The sequence below is a fragment of the Populus trichocarpa genome, chromosome 1 (genome assembly GCF_000002775.5).
Source record: "Populus trichocarpa isolate Nisqually-1 chromosome 1, P.trichocarpa_v4.1, whole genome shotgun sequence".
Lineage (NCBI taxonomy): Eukaryota > Viridiplantae > Streptophyta > Magnoliopsida > Malpighiales > Salicaceae > Populus > Populus trichocarpa.
In genome coordinates, this window is record NC_037285.2 from 36,247,174 (window position 1) to 36,265,023 (window position 17,850).

The following is a 17,850-nucleotide window of genomic DNA, read 5'->3' on the forward strand; positions in this document are numbered from 1 at the left end:
AGCCAGCAGTGTACAAAATGGTTGAAAGAAGCGTGCACAAATAGCGGCGAGGCCCACGGATAAGCATGGACTGGCAACTAGTGTTGATCGAATTTCCAACCGTTAGAAGTCTCGTAAGCAGCTAGGCAGTGTTTGAGAACGCGGTTTAACCTGTGTTTTCAAAAAATTTAAATTTTTTTTTGTTAAAATTTAATATGGTTTGTACGTTTTGGATCGTTTTAATGTGCTGATGTCAAAAATAATTTTTAAAAAATGAAAAAATATTATTGACATGCATTTTGGTATGAAAAGTTATTTGAAAAGCACTCGCAACCACACTGCCAAACACTGCGAAGCTTATGTTTGTTTGTACATCTACAAATTATAGAACACACGAAGTAGATGCAAAACCAAACTGAAGCATTGCTTTTTTTTTTTTTCTTTTTTTTTTCCTTTTAGATCCCTGAATTTTTTTTGGCACTTCGGTTATTAATTAAACTTTATTTCTTTGTAAGTTTATTTCCCTGATTTTCTATATACTGTGATCTTTTTTGATTTGTTCCAATGTTAAATTAAAAATTGATTTTATAAAATATAATTTTTGGTTATTATTAGAAAATATTGAAAGATGAATGGCCAAAATTAATATAAAAAAGAGCTTTTTTTTCATTTAAGGCATGAAAAAATCAATTTGGTCCCTCAAATTTCAACTCTAGCATATTTTACCCCAGTTTTTTTTTGTTGTCATATTTTAATCTTAAACTTTAATTTTATTACATTTCTATTCCTAGATGTTTGGAATGAGAGAAAAAGTTATTGGAAAAAGGAGAGGAGCGAGAAAATATTTAATCAATCACAATTCTGTTTAAAAAGTCAATCTTAGAGTTAATAAATTCGTTTTTATGAGAAGAATTCAATGAAGGAGGTGTCGCCTTTTAACTATATTGAAAAAAATAAACCGAGGTCTATATATTTGGTTTTATACGGTTTGATGTTTTTTTAGAGTGATTAAATGACATTTTAAAGTTGAGAATGTATTTTCTAATATTTGTATGGTCATTTTAGAATATTTTCAAATAAAAACAAGGTAACAATTAGATTTTTAGGGTTACAAGATCAAGACTTACATTTTCAATGATTTATCATCAAATCTATTAAAAAAATTAGACGGTAACATGTGGTATATTAATCTTTATTTTTGTAAAGCAAAACTAGTTGTTTGGGCCTGATATTTGAGCCCTAATTACGCCTTGCACTTTTTTTTTTTATTATTTTAAATTTTGATTTGTTTTGGTTTTTTAATTTAATTTTTAAATAATATTCCTATGCATTTTGAGGAGTATTCCTTGCCTCACAGAATTGTACATACAACACGCCTTTTAGTTACTCCTGCTTTGTGTTTTGTTATTCTGTTTCGATGAGATCTGACTCACTCTGAACACATAAAGAGCAAACCAAAGTGAGTTTTTCTTTCGTTTAATTCCATCCATGTCCTGAAACCAAAACAAGGTTTTCCCCTTATTTTCTTTGCTTCGCAGAGATGAAGAGAATGAGAGATGATATTTTCTCAGCCCCAGCCCCAGCCCCTGCCCCTGCCCCTGAATTTAAACGGCCCTTAACTTCGACACGTGGAGAATCGTAACTTCCCTTTCTCTTTGTTTGGAATTCGTTTGTTTATTGTGTTAATTTCGTTTTTAGCCTGCTGTTTCTTGATTGGAATTATTTTGATTGTTAAAGCTATGGGCAAACACAAATCCCTGGCGGCGGTGGTGGCGGAGGTAGTGGTAATTCGCAGAAACTAACTACCACCGACGCCTTACAATATCTAAAGGAAGTAAAGGACATGTTTCAAGACCAGAAGGAAAAATATGACATGTTCCTCGAAGTCATGAAAGATTTCAAGGCTCAAAGGTAAATTATTTATCATCATCTTCATCATTAATTATGTATTCGACATTATTATTATTATTATTATTATTATTATTATTATTATTATTATTATTATTATTATTTAATGTACTGTCTTTTTGTAGAACTGACACTTCCGGTGTCATTGTAAGAGTAAAGGAGTTATTCAAAGGTCATAATAACTTGATATTTGGATTCAACACCTTCTTGCCCAAGGGATATGAAATAACCCTAGATGAGGATGAGGCAGCTCCGCCAAAGAAAACTGTTGAATTTAACCAAGCTATCAATTTTGTAAACAAAATAAAGGTGATTCATATTGTTGTTGTATCAGGAAATGGTTGCCTTTTGTTTTCCATAACTTTGACTGACAGATTTTTTTCATACAGAAACGTTTCCAAAATGATGAACGTGTTTATAAATCATTTCTAGACATTTTGAATATGTACCGGAAGGAACACAAGGACATAAATGAGGTCTACAGTGAGGTAGAGCATTATGTTGTTCATTGTTTCGTTGTTTTGAGCACTACTTTCTATTCCCATGGAACCTTTTGCTGTACAAATATTTCAAGTACTCTTAGCTGTTCTGTTCTGATCATCTTTCAGGTTTCAGCTCTTTTTGAGGATCATCATGATTTGCTTGATGAGTTTGCTAGATTTTTGCCAGATACTTCAGCAACACCCATTACACATACTGTTCCATATGCTCGGAATTCTAACCAGCATTACAATGAACGGAATTCTACTGCACCCTCCGCACGACAAACACAAATAGACAAGGTAATTGCACATATTCCTTGTTTTTCCTTTTTATAGGGAATAGCAGGTTAATAAACCTTTTGTGATCATAATGTATCATTTATTTTGAGTGGGCAGCATTAGCAGTTTAACCTTAACCTTATTAACAAAAAACTAAAAGAGCAGGGACTGTACTTTATAATTTTTTTCAATTTATTTTTTGTTAGATTATCCTCGTCTCATGACCCAAATCATGAGTTTGACTGATTAAAGTTTTTTCTCCTTTTCCTAATTTACATTTTTTCTCAATTTCATATTTCAACATTGGGTTAATTGGGAATTGGGCTTCGTGATTTGTTTTAGTTTGCTTTTTATAAGGTTATTTCTATCTTATGACTCAGGTTACGGGTTTGGCAGGTTAACCTGAGTTTACTTGAGTCGTTTTTTATGTTATTTTTTAATCGATTTTTCAATTTCAATTACATTCTTTAATATTAAGTTTATTAGGGATCATGCTTCATAATTTGTTTTAACTTGCTTTCTATTGGGTTGTCTCGGTCTCATGGGCTGAGTCGCGGGTTTGACAAGTTAATCCTGGTTGACTTGGGTCATTTGCCCTCCTTTTTAGTAGATTTTTTTTTTAATTTCATCCTTCAACATTGAGTTTATTGGAAATTGAACTTTATAATTCGTTTTAATTTACTTTCTATAGGGTTATCATGGTCTTATAACCCTGCATGTGGATTGCTAGGTTAACCCGGTTGATCCAACTCGCTCCAATATATTGTCGTCTAGATATTTATAAAAAAATATCATCTTGAATATTTATTTTGAGTCAATCTATGTTTTTACCGGTCCTCTGAGTTGTTTTTGGACCCGTCAAGTTGACCGAGTTATATTGAATCAATCCCCACAATAATTTTTTTTTTTCTACTAGAAATAATATTCTGAATATATTTTTTTTGATGTTAGAAAAATGATTCGACCTGCAATGTAGTGCAGTTGATCATCTGTTTTTAAATGGATTCTGAATATTTTGCAAATGGATCTCTTTCTTTAGCAGCGTCGGCGTGACAAAGTTTCTTCTTCCCATGCTGAGCGTGACCTTAGTGTTGATCGACCAGAGATGGAAGATGACAAAGGAATGGTGAAAGTGCATAAGGAGCAGAGAAAACGTGCTGACAAGGAGAATTGGGATAGGAGAATTCATGATCAGGATGATAGGGAGCCTGAGCATGATAGCAGTAGAGACTTCAGCTTGCAACCTTTTCTTGAGAAAAGGAATTCTTCCCAGAAGGTGGAAGGTTTTGGAAATTCTAACTTTGCTTGTTATGATGACAAAGACAACATAAAGAGTGAGTCACTGATGCCATTACCAAAATAAATGTCTTGCACATATTTTTATATGTTGCTTGTACTACATGGAGTTTCTTTCCTTTACTTATTTCTTTCTTTATTTATCTCTTTTTGTTTGTCTCTGTTTTTTGGTGCTGAATCAGTTTTAATTCTCCCCTTTGGGGAACAATGGAATATTAATCAACAACACACATTTCACCTATTGCTAGCACTTACACCGTCCTATGTATTTGGCTTGAGGGGGCTGAACCGTCGAAGTCATATTTTATGTATTATGTGATGAGTGATTTAGCTTGAGCAGTGGCATTCTCAAGTTATGGTTTGTTGTCCTTATTCACTGACATAGCCAGTTCTATGTGTGAATATTTATTGAATGCTAGTGGGGACTCAGGTTCTCCCTAAGAACTCTTCATTTTCTCTATGACGAAAAGGAAGACTTGTTTTTTGCATGACTTTGTTATAATGATCAACATTATTCGTCTAGGCGTGCTAGTCTTTTGGAGTTTTAAAAATATCGGATTTTTTTTTTTTTGCCTTTCTACATCATCTCCCATTGTAGAAAGTTTCTCATTTTCCAACTTATTAGTTTTTTGATTTTTGGGTATCTCAATTCTTATGCCAGGCATCTACAACCAAGAATTTGTTTTCTTTGAGAAAGTCAAGGAGAAGTTGGGAAATGGAGATGATTATCAAGCATTCTTGAAGTGCCTTAACATTTATAACCAAGGGATTATTAAAAAGAACGAGTTACAAAATTTGGTATGTGTTAGACCAAACAGTTCTCAAGGTCTTTTGAAGTCATTTAAGTAGTTTTTTTAATCTCTGCAGAGGCCAAGCATGTGCATGTATCTCCCTTTATGTTTTTACCTTGGTACTGAAATTAAGATATTATGAATTGTAATGCTAAAAGCGACCTTGTCAGGGGAAAATTTCTACAATATGATTGGTTGCATTTTCTCCCCTTGCCCAGATTATTCTTTGAGGCCTGATAATGGAAATTATAGTATTGATCCATTTCACAAATCTTAAGTTCAAGCTATAAATCCTAAAAACCCATTTTATAGTATCAAATATCCAAGTGCACAATGAATGGTGTCACGGGTTAAGGTTATTAGCCAAGTACTATCCAATTGAAATGACCTGTTTAAATGCCTCTTTGCATCTCAAAATCTAGAATGGTTTCAGGTGATGTTTTCTAGCCACATGAGCAAGTGGATTCTGCTACAGTTTACATTTTACATCATGAAAGTTAATGTGTTTGGGGTTCTGATGATTTGACAATGGTTGGTAAAGCTTAGGCTTGTACTTGGGCCACTTAAGGCCACCTAGTGCACCAGAAAACTGATGGGCTGGGGACTTTTGATTTGGCTTCCTGATGTATCTTGAATACCCATGCTTAAGTTGGATTTGAATTGACAAATGACGTTGATCTTTCATTTATCAATTTTGGCATGATTAGGGTTCTATCATGTAAATTTTAGTTTAATAAGGACACCGTTTCCTCATTTGGATTTCTCTTGTTGCACATGTAGTTAAAACCTCTGTGTTTTTCAGGTGACTGATTTACTTGGAAAGTATCCTGATCTTATGGAAGAGTTCATTGATCACCTGGAGTGTCATGGGCATATTGGTAATTACCAAAAAACATTTTGACTGTTGCAGTTTACTCTTTAGATTTCGCTCTGAAACATTGATCTTACTTCCATTTGATTCTTTTTAATGCCACTTAATAAAATATCCTTGCAGATGGGTTCCTTGCTGGTGTTACGAGCAAAAGTATGTCAAATGATATATGTCTCCCCTGTTAACCTTATTATTAAACTGTCAGTCTTCAATTAGCTTTTCTGATGTCTTGGGATTCAATGTTCCAAAATTTTGTAAAATGTGATGGACCTTATTGCTGATTGCAGAATCCCTGGGTAACGATGGACAAGCATCCAGATCTTTGAAACTAGAGGACAAGGAAAAGGAGCAGAAGCAAATAGACGGAGCTAAAGAAAAGGAAAGATGCAGGGAGAAGTATATGGCTAAATCCATTCAGGAGCTTGACCTTTCTAACTGTGAACGTTGTACTCCTAGTTATCGGTTTCTACCAGATGATGTATGAAATTTCAAATGAATGCTTTGTTGATATTGATATTTTAACAAGTTCTATGGTGATGTGCAAGTTGGTGCTTGGTTCTTTGCAGTATCCAATATCTTCAGCAAGCCAGAGATCAGAGCTTGGTGCTCAAGTGTTGAATGATCACTGGGTCTCTGTAACATCAGGAAGTGAGGACTACTCTTTTAAACATATGCGTAGAAATCAGTTTGAAGAAAGTCTGTTTAGATGTGAAGACGATAGGTAAAATGTTTTTGTGGTGTACCACATTCCTTGTTTTTCCATGTTACTCCGTTTCTTTTTGGGAGCAAATAATTCGGAGTCTGTGTTCTGTTTTGTATTTTTTTTAGATTTGAGCTGGACATGTTGTTGGAATCTGTGAGCTCCACTACCAAGCGTGCAGAAGAATTGTTTAATGGCATAAACGAAAATAAAGTAGAAACCTCAATCCATATTGAAGACCACTTTACCGGTTTGTATTTGGAGCAGACTATGAATTAACATAATTTGCAGTTATTATTATAATTAATGTTATTCATATAATGTTACGGTGGTTGCTTTTGTTACTGCTATTTATTTTTGTTATTACTATTCCCTACCTGACTTTTATATTTCTTATTAGCTTGTTTTCTCTTCTCTGCTTTGCCTTTGCATTGCAGCTCTAAACTTAAGGTGTATAGAGCGGTTATATGGTGACCATGGTCTTGATGTGATGGAAATATTGCGGAAAAACCGAAGTCTTGCATTGCCTGTTATTTTAACTCGTCTGAAGCAGAAACAAGAGGAGTGGACTAGGTGTCGTACTGATTTTAACAAGGTTTGGGCTGAAATTTATGTGAAAAACCATTACAAATCACTAGATCATCGCAGCTTCTACTTCAAGCAACAAGAATCAAAGAACTTGAGCACAAAATGTAAGTTGAATTTCAATATTCAAATGGGTCAATTGTAAATGTTATGTTTACTGGTACTTTTCCCATTGGATCATTCACCAGTTTGTATACTTAAATCAAGATTTTGGTGAATGTTCACTATTACCATCAACAACAGAGTTATGGAAAGAAAATAACCTCTTTAGGATACAGCTATGCAGCTAAAAAACATAATTCTTTCCTGCTGTTTCAATCATTCTTTGCATTATGTGCACCTTGGGCATATTCTTCAACGGAACTTTTGATAGAAGGGGGAAGCGGGTGAGAATTTTTCGCCCTGTTGTGTTCAGTGAACTAATACGTTAATAGATAACTATTCTAGGGAAGTACTATTTTGGCAAAAATGTATTCAAATGTCACCCTTCTGTTCAGGAGCAGTTGTTAAGCTTGGCAAATTTTAATCTTGTAATAGTCACTTCTCTCTTTCTGTGCCCGTATCTAACCCAATTAATTGTTAGTACATTGTCATGTTCCTTCTTATCTATAAGTTCAACCATACATATAAAGCATTCTACACAGTTTACACTCTCACCTAACTATTACTCTTGAAACATTTCACTCAATTTTTTTCACCTGCTGCCAAAAGAAACCTCATGCTGAATTGAATAATTGATTACTAAAGACTGACTTGGTTGTGTTTGTTCTGGAATAATTAGGAGAGAGACAAATGTTTCTCAGGAGCTTTTAGTAAGCATGACTACAAGCTTACCTGATTACATTGATTATATCTGTGCATGGGTCAGCTTAGGGCATTTTAGTTTTGTGCCCAGGAACATGCAAAGAGTGTACTCTGTCAAAGGATGTGCACAAATAGTATCAGTTTTCGCTTTTCCACTCATTTATATGTGCATTAAACGATGTAATTAGGAAATGCAAATGAACTAGTAGACATTGTTTCTTTGGCTTCCCTTTTTTGTTTTCAACAATTTCTAATTGGTGGAATATTTGAAATAGAGCTTATACAATCTGACAGTTTATGCAAAAGTTTGTGTGATACTGCATGTGAAGAGCATTTCTTTAAAGATAAATCTGAAGCAATTTTCACTATGTTGTAACATGCGTTTTACGTCTTTTATATGGGTCCACATTATGCTCATTGATCTTTAAAATACAGCATTGGTGGTTGAGATCAAGGAGCTGAAAGAAAAACAGCAGAGAGAGGATGGTGTTCTTCTTGCTTTCGCCACTGGAAAAAGACAACCCTTGGTTCCGAATTTGAAATATAATTACCCAGATAAAAAAATTCATGAAGACTTGTATAAACTTGTCCAATATTCTTGTAAAGAGGTTTGCTCAACCAAAGAACAATTAAATAAAGTTATAAGACTTTGGACTAACTTCGTGGAACCAATGCTGGGTATTGTTTCTCATCCTGATGGCTCGGAGAGTTGTGAAGGTGAAGGGAAACCAAAGCATCCTCTCATGAATTGCACTTCATCAAGCATAGCAGAAAAGGATGGAAGTCCTAATGCTGTTCCTGCAATATCAACTTTTAAGCAAGCAAAATCACCTAGCAATGGAGATGAAAACATGTTGCAAGAACTAGGAAACCTTTGCAAGCTCAGTTTGAAAAGTTCAGATAAATTAGCTAAGGAAGATAGCTTATGTGAACTTGATCATGTTGGTAAGGAAGATGGAGCGCTTAATGTGCTTAGACCAGAAAGAGAGCAGAAAGATAAAGTTGTAACTGACAGAGTATCTGGATTTAACATACAAGGAGTAGCAGATACCAAAACATCATTTATGATAGGATCAGAATGTGGTCATGAAAGGAACAGTGCTGGGGAGATAGCAGGTGTGTTTTGGATCAGCTGCACAATACCTATTCTCTTTTCTTGGTGTTCTGTTAATTCTGAGCTAGTTATCTGTGTTATCTTCTGATAATTTTGTGATACTGACATTAGTTAGAATTTCAAGGTTCAGGTTCAAATGTGTCTGTGCCAGGTGGTGATGCTATTGACCGTCAACTCAATGCTGGTATTGATGCTGGACCTTCTTCAGAGGTACGATAACTTTTATCAGTTTTGACAAATTCAAGACCCTGCATGCCATGCCTAGAGTAGATACAGTAATTGGTAATTGGTTCACATTATGCAACTTAGGGTTCTTCATTTTTGCATAATTTTTTCTGCCTCTTGTTCTATCTTCTTTTACAGTAGAGGTGAATTGTTGATTTTATTTCTTTGTTGGCATAGGGTGTGATTGTTGTAAAATCAGTTTTACCTGCAAATGAAGGAGTAAGGGATGGTGCTAAAAATGATAGATGTCATGAAGAATCCACTGGACCATCCAAAATTGAGAAGGAAGAAGGCGAGTTATCCCCTAATGGTGATTTTGAAGAGGATAATTTCGATGCCTATGGAGATACTGGCTTGCAGGCTATTGCCACGGGAAAGAATAGTATTGGATGCATGCGGCATGGATCTGGAAATGATGAGGACTTACACACTCAGGATATCGTAGAAGGACATGATGCTGATGATGAGGATAGTGGGAATGTTTCTGAGGCTCGTGATGCTGCATCAAGCAGCGAGTCTGCTGGTGATGAGTGCTCCCGGGAAGAGCTTGAGGATGATGAAGTAGAACGTGATGATGCGAAAGCTGAGAGTGAAGGTGAAGCTGAGGGGATGGTTGATACACAGTATAATGGAGGAGATGCACCATTCCCAGAACACTCTCTCATGTCTGTTAAGCCCCTTGCAAAGCATGTTCCAACAGATTTAGTTAACGAGAAAAGGAGAGATTCCTGGGTTTTCTATGGAAATGATGATTTTTATGTGCTTTTCAGGCTTCATCAGGTATAGCAAGATTCACAATGCACATACAAAGAAATTTGTGTTTCTTTTGTAATTTTCTATTTTTGGTGATTTTAAAGTGCCTTTTATGGTTGTCTTTGAATTTGTAGATCCTCTATGACCGTATTTTATCAGCAAGAGTGAATTCATCTGGTGCTGAAATCAAATGGAGAACTTCTAAGGATGCTAGTTCTCCAGATCCTTATGCCAGGTCTTTAACATTTTCTTTTTGGTTGGTTTTGAATATTAAATGCATATTAACGCTCTATGTTTGTCTACTTCTGCAGATTTATGAGTGCACTATACAGTTTACTAGATGGATCTGTTGATAATGCGAAGTTTGAGGATGAGTGCAGAGCTATTATTGGAAATCAGTCATATGTGTTATTCACACTGGACAAGTTAATATATAAATTAGTCAAACAGGTTTGCTTACAGCAATTTCTTTCTCCATGTATTTATACAAGGTTTTCCTGAAAAGTTTGTAATTGTAGTTATCTTGTAGCTCCAAACTGTTGCAACTGATGAGATGGCTAGTAAGCTTCTTCAATTGTATGAATACGAAATATCCCGGAAATCTGAGAGCTTCAATGATTTGGTGTATTATGACAACATGCGGTTTTTCCTTCATGAGGAGAACATATATCGGTTGGAATTTGTAAGTCCTTTTTCCTTGCATTTGTGTGTGTATTATTTGAGGTGATTTTATTGGTGTATTATTTTGTCTGTAGTTCCCACTTGATTTGACCATTGATGATTTTTTGGGTCTCCACAGTCATCTGCTCCATCTGTTTTATCCACCCAGCTGATGGACAACGCAACTGAGAAATCTGAAGTGTTGGCAGTTTGCATGGATCCAACTTTTTCTGCATATTTGCATAATGATTATCTCTCTGTCCATCCTATAAAAATGGAGTCGCATGACATTACACTGCTGAGGTATTGACATTATGCTTCAGATATCCACGCTTACAAGGATTTTTTTTTTGTTATTTATTATCAGCAATAGCTGTGCAAGACTGTTTATAAGTTCCATTAAAGTGCAAGCAGCATGTGTTAACGGCTTAGATTGCACTCCTTTATTCTCTGACTAAAGCTGTCTCGTTAGACACTTGAAACTACTTGATCTGTGCACTTCTCTATCAATAATAATAATAATAAAAAGGAATGAAAACTAAGAAAAGGAAAGGCAAAGACTTCTATTTATTAGTTGTCTTCAAATAGTTCTAGTGCAATAAATAAGTTTGATAAAAGCATCCTGCTGATCTGTATTCCCATCTCTACCATGGCTAGTTCAGCCATGTGTAATTGTTTGCAAGAGCCATCACATTTGGAAAGGAATGTCTCTTTCCTTTGTGTAGTTCTAGAATATGATATCCAAAAAAAAAAAAAAGTTTTAGAATATGATGGCTAGAAAGGATTTTGAAATCAATTGATTAGGTATATGACTCTTTTATCTGCAGAAACAAGCGGAAATATGCTGGCCTAGATGAATTTTCTGCCTTAAGCATGGCCATGGAAGGCGTTAAAATGTTCAATGGTTTGGAGTGTAAGGTTGCCTGCAATTCATGCAAGGTATCTTCTTTTTTCTGTGCAAATTATCATTGTTTTACATTCTTGCAAGGTTTCTTCCTTTTTTTCTACATTCATGTCTGCTTCAACACCAGTCAAGAAACCTGCACATTGCTTGGATTTTCATTTAATTCTGGGCTAGCATTACCCTAAAACTTAAAAATCAAGACCTAGATAATTTTCCAGCAAATCTTGAAATTACATAACCCCCCCCCCAAAAAAAAAAAAAAAAAATTCTTAAAAAAACTCACAAAAAAAGTAATTATGCTTCTTTTGTTGCCTGCATCAACATGCTTAGTAATTGATGTGGCATTTTTTTTAATCAAAGTGAAGCCTCTTAGCATATTTAATCAGAAAATTGCCATTATTGAATCAAGTATATAGAACCTGTTCACAATTCCTTACATTAATTAAGAACATAAATTTCTTAAAATTGTTTGTATATAAAGCATTTTCCTCTTCATTTTAAATTATTAGATATGTTTGCTCTATCCTAGTTATATGAGTGTTTGGTGTGGGTATGCATCTAGCTGTTGATCCTTTCAAATCCTATATTGTAGTATACCTGAACTTGGTTTGAAAGAATCCAAATTTCGGTAAGGGCACCTGGAAAAGTTTATTTTGTTGTGGGTCCTTATGATAGCCCTTTTTTCATTTTTCCAAATTTATCAATAACATCTCATAAATGAAAAGCTATTGTATTTTTACTGGAGATTGTTATATATTTTAATTTGTTAATTGTTAATGTTAAATTCTAGGTGAACAATCTATGAATAATAAAACAACATCCTCTTTTAGTTTTAATTTTAATAAAATACCATAATAAATAAATGAATAGTGATTTGTTTTTAGGTGAATAGTCTAATGAATAGTAAGTAAATAATAATTTGTCTAAACCAATGGAAAATAATAGTACACAGCCCATTCCACAGAATATGGCCCAATTTAGGTTTTATTTTATTTTATTTTATATCTTGATATTTGACTAGACCAGAAGATAAAAAATAACTACCATACAAACAAAGCTTCCTTTCTAGCTGAAAATTGTTATTTTTTTTTTTTAAATGAGCAACTCTGTTATATAGCAAAGTCTTGTCAATATCATACTAGTCACATAAAAGAGATGTGTCCAAAGTTTTCTTGCTGCATCTGATGCAAATCCTGTATTGCGGTCCCATCCGTGCTCTCATTAAACTCAACCCTTCACTCATTCACTAAGCTTAAAATTGGGGATGATAGGCATCCAAATATCTGAACTGAACTTTGGTGATTTTTACAATAAATGTTTGATCTTTAATTATTTTAAAATAAGAGTTTCATTTTTTTAAGTTCTATCAATCAAGTGGATTTTTACAATCTGTGTGTTTGATCAACTTTCTGCTCTTTGCTCATTCAATTCTACCTGAATTGAAAGGTTGTTGCATTGGGCTATATACTCCTCTACATGCATCTTTACTTTAACAAACGGAACTTCTCATGTAATTCCCTTGTATAATCAGCTGGCAAAAAATTACTTGGTTAATTTTGCTTTCATATGTTCCCTGGCACATATTTTATGCTTACTTTGTCATGCATGTTGCTATTCAATTATCTTCCAGTACAGTGTAGTGCCCTTCAATTAAGCTTCCCGAACAACACCTTTCTAGCGTTCACATGTTTCCATTCAAAATAAGTCTCCAAGCTAGATTTCTCAATCTAAATAATCCTCTACGAGGATCTTTCCACAAAAACAACTATTTTAATTCCTTCTCCATTCAACCCAAGGGCATGGGCTAAACGCCCTTTCAATCCTCCTCTTACTGGATTTTATACAGGTCCAGTATCGTGATAGGGGTTTTCTCCAATCCCATCATCAAGTTTATCCTCAAGACCACCTTCTGGAATTTCCAAGGCGTTGGGGTTGCCTTTTGGAATCTCCATTTTGCCCCCCACAGATCCTGTCCTTGCAAGGCAAGAACAGCTTTCAACAAGTCTTCAATTACCTGTCTCAATTTTGCCATATCTGCTTGCTGGCCTTGATTTCTTCATCTTCATCCATGACCACTACCACGGCCAACCATTGTGTACGATCAAACCCTAATTCAATCCAAAACAGCTAAGAACTATAAATATAATGGCTAAAAGTAGTAGAAAATTGAAGGTCTGAAACTAGAAAAATAGGTTTAGGGTTTGTAGACAACTTCTTTATAACATAAGGATCCTTGAACTGAATAGGTTGCCAAGGAGAATATTAATTCTTCCAAAAGCTCTCATGTCATCATTGTTATTGTGTCAAATTTTCGTTTTCTTGCTGCTTGAAAGAACAAAGGCAAATGACCACTGCTAAATATCTGTGTTGTTTGGGCAGATTTCCTATGTCCTAGACACGGAAGATTTCTTTTTTCGAACAAGAAGGAAAAGAAGAAATTCACCTCAAGGAAGATCTTTGTATCATGATAAGGTTCAAGCAAGAGTACAACGCTTCCGGAGATTCTTATCAGCTTAATGAAATAAGCAATACTTTTCATCAGACAAGGTATATACAGAATGGCATTATTGATCCAGGAAATGCATTATAGTTTTTTCCTTGCTTTACTTTCTGCTACATATTTTAATGAAAGACATGCATTTTTTTTTATGTTTCTATAGGATGCTTTCTATTGAAGTTAGAAGGACTTCTTCAAGACAACATCTTCATATATTATTTAACATTCACGCCAACTTGTCAAATGGAGACCTGAGAAATGGACCTGCTCGAGGTATCTTGTGAGGGTATATAAACGTTATTAGAGCCATTCTTGTACATAAGGTTGAATCATGATTTTGTTGAAATTTTATATAATTTATGGTTAGTCTTCTTGTACACGTTGCGTCTCTCTGTTTTGTTTTTCCCTTTTTCCTTTGTTCCTGAATTTAGAATCTGTGGTGGTTCCTATTTATGGAACAAAATACCTCAGTGGAATCTGTAGGTGGGAAGAAAGTGATCAGGTAGGGGATAGAGATTTTTATTCAGAGCTTCCTGCATTCTAGGCCTTTTGGTTTGCAGCTGGGCATTGCCAGCGTTTTGTTTAGAGATACAATCTTTTGTACTTGTTTCTAGCGTCAAAAATTTAGATTATTTGTTGTTCGACCTCTTTATTGTTGATACAATTTAGAAAATCTTTTCCTGAAGTTCAGCGTTCAGAGGATAACTTTCATCAAGACTTGTCATCCGGGGGAAACGAAGGCAGATGACAAATCCTCTGGTTTCTCAGCGCACATTATCGGATGTCAGGTATTCCTTGAATATTATTTGTTTCAGGCATAATAGTGATGGTTGTTAAAGAAACAATTATCAGTTAGTTCATATAGTATAACATTAATGGTCAAGTATTAGCTGTGGAAACAATTCCTTTCGGTGCGAGAAAGGCTTAGTAATTCTGACTTGTGCTTAGGGTTAATAAACTTCTTTTAGGTACAAGCTGTTGTGAGATTATATTTACCAAGAAATGGAACCCTAGAAAACACTGATATCATATGCCAATGGTTATGTAGATATCTAAACTTTCCCTGACATCTACATCTATATAAAGTAGAAATATTTCAATTAAAATCTATTAATCATTCAGTGGCGACATGCAGATTGATGTTGATTAGGATGGGTTTGTTTTGATTATTGTGTTTTAGGCATGATGAATAAGAGGAAGCTATTGATTTTTGTAATTCCTACATAGTGAGCTCCTAGGTAGAATGTTTGTGATTTTTTGTTATCCAAAAACACACTGAACACACACAAACTAAACAAAAGAAATTAAAATATGAATTCATATCTGTGAGATAATTATGTAGCTGCCATGCCTTGTAGTTCTTTTGGCTTTTCTAGTTGATAATCAATGGAGCGTTTCCATAACATTGTAAATTAATCAATAGTTTTTTTAATTTGTGCTTCAATGCAATCTATGCGCTGCCCAATTCTGATATTAATCAGTAGACGACATGGCAAACAAAACTAGGAATGCTAAGCCAGCACTACCGTAGGTTCTTGGCTAGTTATTGCTGGTTCAATTACATTAGAAGCTATTGGAGAATATATAATTTTTATTTCAAAAAACAAACCTTGTAGCTCCAAGATGAGCAATTAGATCCTAAACATTTTGTTAACAATCTCTATTTGTCCTTGCATTGACTTTCCTTTTATTTTGCCATTAGTCTTTAAACTAAAGGGCTGGAGTGGAACACGTTGCGGATGCTCTTTCATTCGAATTGCTTTATCACCGGCTCTATAGAACTGTGTTTCATTATCCCTTTGGGTGCGTGCTCACATGGTCCGTCCATGTGCCAGGCACATCAGAGTCATCAATTTTTTCCATAACTTCTTAAATTTTATAAATTATCAAGGGAAAAGAAAATCTTTAAAATTTATAATTAAAAAAAAAACCCAAGTATAAAGACAAACCTAGGTACGAGGAACAAAATTCATGGAAGATTTAAGATAATCATGTTTTAAATTTGTTTAATTAACATTATTTAAATAAATTATAAATTAATCTAAAAGAATTCTTAGTTTTCTACTCATAGAACTCTTGATTTCTTTGGAATTAATTCTTGATCTATAATAGTTAATCTAATCAAAGGTAAATAATTATAGAAATTAATTTCTTAACTTTTAAAATTCACTATTGAAATTAATCTAAAAGAACTCATGATTTTTCTATTTTAAATAACCCTTGGTTTTTTTAGATTTTATTCTTGATTTGAGATGGCTGGTAGATAATGGTGGAAATTAATTTTTAATAATTCTTTAATTTTTTATCTTTCTAATTTCACTATAAAAGGGAGTGAAGTGAAGAAAGAGTTTCTAATTTAATGTATTTTTTATCTTTTTATATTTTTACACACTCTTACTCATCTTATTTTTAATGTTTTTTTTTTTTTTTTTATGCTTTGATTTTCCTTTAAAAAATTTAGAGTTTAGATTCATTTTATTGAGAGATAATCGAGTTTTTTTATTTTGGTTCAAAGAACTTAGTTTGAAAGTACATCTAAACCTTGAAAGATATTGTTAGAATCTTGAAAGACACTGTAAACATTTTAGTTGCACAAGTGAGGAGTAATCAAGTCTCAAGGATTTATCATTGACAACAACAAAAGATTCATTATTTTAAAGCGCTTCAACAAGTAAGTATCCTTTTTATTTTAATTTAAGCATAATTAATTTTATTATTAGTATGCAAGCTAAAATTTTGACTTTATATCAATTTCAAGTTTGAATATATGTTTAGTATGCATATTAGTATCCTTTAAATATATTTGTGTTGAAAGCATGTTTGTTTTTAGTTTTATTTTTGCATGTTTATAGATCTAAAAAACTGTATGAAAAAAAAAAACTTTCCTTCAACAATTTTATTTATGGTTTTGAAGATTTGAGTTTCCACTTCTTAACAATTAATGTATGCATTTTATATCTACAATCTACAATCCATCACTAAAACCCTAAAAAAAAAAACTAGACTGCAAATTATTAATGGTCTATAAAATAAATTTTGGATTTCAAAAGATAAAGCTATTATTGGATCAAAACATCATATAAATGGTTTAAAGTTCAAGAATTAAGGCTAAACAGTTCTCTTTCTTCTTCTGTATTTTTTCCTTCACATATTCTACAAACATTCATGAAAATTTGGAAAGAAAACCTAACTTAATGGACATGATTGTTATTATAATTTTTGTTTTTCAAGCAACACTAAACTGCAGGCTCATAGCTTTAAAAAAAAAAAGACTTAGCATGGTGACAACAAAATACTCTTGGCGTAAACCTTTTATTATTATATTCCCATTCAGCAGATTTAACAAAGATAGAAATGAAGACTTAGGGATGGATCTATCACAAGAAAAATCTAACTAGCTACTGGACATACCTTCTTTTCTACTTTCATGGATTAAGAACAAAGTGAGTTGTCATGAGACTCACCTTTTCATTCCCATTTTTATCTTCTTTTTTCTTTTTGAAGCTGCATGTTCTTTACTTTTGATTTCCTTTCTTAAAATGCAGAAACTGCCCGTTTAAAGGCTTGGGATGAACACTGCTATTATGTAAAGATACTACACTTCCATGATTCATGACCCTTATATACTTATATTTTTGCAGACTTGGGATAGCTAATGAAATGATCTATTCTTTCTAAATTTATGCATTCCAGACCGTTTGATAAACTCTCCTAAGAAACAAGTAATCTTGAGTTTTATTTCTTGCTCTTGTTTCATTTTCTAAAGCTGCGGATTTAATGACTCTGAAAACAATATTTTGGAAAGAAATGGGCTGATGGATGGATGGAGATTTCTACTGTAACATGCTATCCTTATTCTTGAACTCACAATTCACATCAAGCCAATTCCTAAATTTTATCATGCCCTGATGCTGGATTTTCAAAGTATGCATGGAAGAAACAACACAATACACGCGTACATGATGGGATTTTCACATAATAAAGGAGACAATAAGCATTGTA

The 17,850-nt window shown here is 33.7% G+C and overlaps 1 protein-coding gene across 15 annotated transcripts; it reads left to right on the top strand.

Moving 5' to 3' along the window:
• The first annotated feature begins 1,320 nt into the window (after positions 1 to 1,320).
• On the top strand, positions 1,321 to 17,586 carry LOC18095308 (paired amphipathic helix protein Sin3-like 2). Of its 15 annotated transcripts, XR_008059712.1 has the most exons (27): positions 1,350 to 1,617; positions 1,717 to 1,890; positions 2,013 to 2,196; positions 2,277 to 2,375; positions 2,496 to 2,669; positions 3,688 to 3,982; positions 4,606 to 4,742; positions 5,538 to 5,613; positions 5,730 to 5,759; positions 5,894 to 6,084; positions 6,173 to 6,327; positions 6,435 to 6,556; positions 6,744 to 6,998; positions 8,131 to 8,811; positions 8,934 to 9,019; positions 9,212 to 9,814; positions 9,922 to 10,022; positions 10,099 to 10,237; positions 10,317 to 10,469; positions 10,587 to 10,750; positions 11,275 to 11,386; positions 13,731 to 13,898; positions 14,012 to 14,121; positions 14,540 to 14,636; positions 15,551 to 16,519; positions 17,186 to 17,291; positions 17,394 to 17,586. XR_008059712.1 is itself a non-coding variant. In XM_024610141.2 (24 exons), exons 2-23 carry the CDS (start codon positions 1,520 to 1,522, stop codon positions 13,866 to 13,868), a joined length of 4,167 nt encoding a protein of 1,388 aa, XP_024465909.1. In that variant the 5' UTR covers positions 1,321 to 1,438; positions 1,518 to 1,519; the 3' UTR covers positions 13,869 to 13,898; positions 14,012 to 14,492. The 15 variants fall into 15 exon arrangements, 7 of the variants coding, with proteins under 7 accessions (XP_024465909.1, XP_024465906.1, XP_024465920.1 ...); XR_008059716.1 differs by lacking the exon at positions 17,186 to 17,291; XR_008059713.1 differs by lacking the exon at positions 15,551 to 16,519 and having other exon boundaries at positions 17,183 to 17,291.
• The last annotated feature ends 264 nt before the right edge of the window (positions 17,587 to 17,850 follow it).